Source organism: Sinocyclocheilus anshuiensis, unplaced genomic scaffold, assembly GCF_001515605.1.
Source record: "Sinocyclocheilus anshuiensis isolate Anshui unplaced genomic scaffold, SAMN03320099.WGS_v1.1 scaffold1097, whole genome shotgun sequence".
Lineage (NCBI taxonomy): Eukaryota > Metazoa > Chordata > Actinopteri > Cypriniformes > Cyprinidae > Sinocyclocheilus > Sinocyclocheilus anshuiensis.
The window spans coordinates 166952-170235 of NW_015555843.1; the positions used below are offsets into that span (position 1 = coordinate 166952).

Below are 3284 nucleotides of genomic sequence, written 5' to 3' on the forward strand. Positions count from 1 at the left end.
AGAAAACGGCTCCTTTTTCGTTTTTTTTCCAAAAAACGGGAATTCAGCTTAAATTTTTGTTTTTCGTTCATGGGTGGAAAAATGAATAAACAGCTGCAATATTCGATTTCTACAGGTGGGTGGGAATTAAATGCCCTTTCTGCGGATTGGTCAGCCGAAGATCAACCCGTGCCATCATCAGTTCTTCTGCAGTATCACGCAGCAGAATAATAGTCCTCCACTGCTGCAGTTGTACGGATTAATAATCAATTTGATCAATTTCATATTTTTCATCAAACAAACAGACTAATGAATCGCTCGACACAACTCGTACCGGGGCAGAGTCTAGACAGGTCTTTCTTCTGTGTAGACCAGCGGTTCTTAAAGTGATAGGGGGTCCGAGAAATAATTTGCTATAGCCAAAAGCATTTCCAGACTGTAAAGTCGCTTTTTTTATCATGATACATAGGCCTACTGTGATTTATTCCAAAGTGACTTATATGATGCATTTAATGTAAAATAATCTAAATGAAGCCTTTTAAAAGACAAGTATTCCCTGTGGTTCATGTTTGTGGCATGCTGCCAGAAAGATGCTCAAGGAGACCGAGAAGCCTAAAGCAGCGCATTCTGTTGTTCTCTTTATTTTTCAAAGGCATGACATGTTTCCACCCATGAACGAAAAATGAAAACTTTAGCTGAATTCTCGTTTTTCGTTTTTTGGAAAAAAAAAAAAAAACGAAAAAGGAGCCGTTTTCTAATTTTTCTACTTTCAATATTAAATCAAAAAACGAATGATCGAATGATACATGGATTATGAATGACTATCGTCTTCCTTCTAAACTCCGCAATACATGGTCTTCTTGCAGCCCCGTCCGCATGTCATGAAGTAAAACACACTACGTCCTATAAATACGACACCATCAGTTAAACGTGTAACTGTATACTCCGCGCGAGAGAGAGAGACACGCACCAGCCGCCGCTCTCGCAGCCAAACGCGCGCTGTAACCGGAGATGCTCTACTCATCATCTCTACAATTAACGCCAGTGACCACCGTGACACCGAGCTCTCCTCTTTCCATCGAGTCAAACATTTGCTTTGCAATGAGTGTTTAAAGCGTAGGCTATCAGTTGGTGTTGTTAAGACCAAATGCATGTTCACTTGTGCGTCTTGTCCATCTGCTGGAAACATGTTTTGGAACAAGGTGGTTTCTAGCTGGTCTAAACCGGTCGTTAGCTAGTAAAATCTAGCAGTACCATCTTGGACCAACAACAAACCTGATCTTAAGGTGGTCAAGCTGGCTTTAAGTGGAAATATAAACCAGTTAGTACTCCACTTAATAATAATCTTAGACCAGATACCATTTCCACAGATACCATCTTAAGGTGGATAATACTTCATATAGCAAGAAATCCTTAACATAAGCTGGACTTTATATTATTTATGATTTGATACTCCCCAAATGTCATATGGGCCTATAATGTGTTTTCAATTGCATTGCTAGCATAGGAAAAGCTATTTGGTTACGATCATATTTTGGTTGCAATATGAACACCTTTATACTGTAAAAAAAAAAAGTTCAACCTTAAGTTTAGCTGCTTGCTTTCTTTCTTTCTTTCTTTCTTTATTTTTTTAAGTAAAATAAAAGTGACACCCAGCAGTGTTAAGTTTTGACACCCTTTAATTTAATTACTGAAGAAAATTCGAGTTCAAAAACTCATAAAATCGAGAAGACATTTTTTCACAGTGTAGGCTATATAAAGATAACTATATAGAAAACGTTCACAAAAAGGGTTTGTTTGTTGTTAAAGAGCTGATGAAAGAGGGTATCGGTGAACACCTACCGGCCAGGCGAACTGAAAGGGGATGATAACGGTCCCGAGGTCATTGGCCCTGTTTGGGTTTCCATTGAATCCTTTCAACTGAAACGTATTCCCTCCGATCACGCTCGAGCTTCCAGTGCCGTACGTACAAAAGCCAGATGTGGTGACCTCCAACTGGTATTCCTTTAGACACACTCTTAAGTACGTGTCACATTCGTCCCGGTCGCACAGACCGTCTCGTGCGCTCCGTGCGCCGTCACAGCAGTTTCCATTCGCGAGCTCACCCCTGTTATTCTCCACACTGATCAACTGGAGCTCCAAATAACCCGACGACTGGCACACCTAAAAATAACATTAACAGCAGTTAAAATATGAAATGAAAACAGCCTGGCTTTGTAAGACTTCACAGAATAATTTGTCATTCTCCCATAAAAATACAAGACAGAACATGCAGCTCAACACAATATAGCGGATACAGTGCACTGACTTACATTTGTTTAAGGAGTGATCTTTTGTGGTTATACAGGTATTGCAAATATACCAATCAAGTGCACTCGCACAAATATTAATCTGTTTGTACAATAATGAAATATGCACTTTACTCTATGATTACTTTAGGCAATGCTTAAAAAGTTTCGATGTAGATGCATTACAGTGCACGCGGACTGGTTTTAAAACGCCTTTAAAGTTCAAGGATCACATGATTCCACTGACAGCAGGATAATTCTACTAGGACAAGAATCCCAAAATCTAATTTGACAAAAATGAATGAGTTTCAGTTGTGTAAAACGGTTGTTTAATCTATTGACTTTACAACTAGTGAAGGAAAAGATGGACTTAAAGGAAGTTTAACTCACCTCAGTCCAAAACGTCAAAATTAAGAACACTACTGAGAAACAAGCTCCAAAATAGTAATGCATGACTCCAATGAAGTTAATACGACATGGTTAAAAAAAGAAAACACATATATGCATTATTATCCACAAAAATCCAGCCAATCAAAGTGATTCCTTTCTCCGCAAGACGTCCAGAAGATGAGATGAAAGTCACACACATACATCCACTCGCTCCTCCAGCGTGCTGCTCTCACTATATCAGTCAACTACTAGCCGTCTGAACGGGCTTGATTGACAGTTCAATAAACCATTTGCAAGCCATCAGCTGTAGTTGAACGTCCGCTTCAGCCAATCGCATAGTCAGAGGGCGGGGCCTTCCTATTAATTATAGATCTCACAGGCTTATTGACTTAGTTCGTAGAGTAAAGGAAAAAAGATTTTAAAGCCTCAAACAAGTACTGTTATTATTTAAGAATTTTAATCTTTCACAACAGGAATGATTTTCCATTCTAGAATAGTTGACAAGTATGTTGACATTCTGCAAAAGATAATTAAACACTAAGTTATGTATATTTTTTTATTTAATTTTATTATTATTATTTTGGTAGCATTTTGCCCTGTTAGTACTCTTTCAAAATGCAAATCTAC

At 38.4% G+C, this 3284-nt stretch overlaps 1 protein-coding gene across 1 annotated transcript in view; it reads right to left on the bottom strand.

Annotated features, from left to right (window-relative positions):
* The window catches only part of LOC107675567 (protein jagged-2-like), a 41604-nt gene extending 38724 nt beyond the window's left edge, over positions 1-2880 (bottom strand). The window contains exons 1-2 of the mRNA XM_016469977.1: positions 2658-2880; positions 1822-2142 (exon numbers count right to left, since the gene is read on the bottom strand). Coding sequence (XP_016325463.1) covers positions 1822-2142; positions 2658-2720 — 384 coding nt within the window. The 5' untranslated portion in view covers positions 2721-2880. The remainder of the gene's footprint in view (positions 1-1821; positions 2143-2657) is intronic.
* Between the last annotated feature and the right edge of the window lie 404 nt (positions 2881-3284).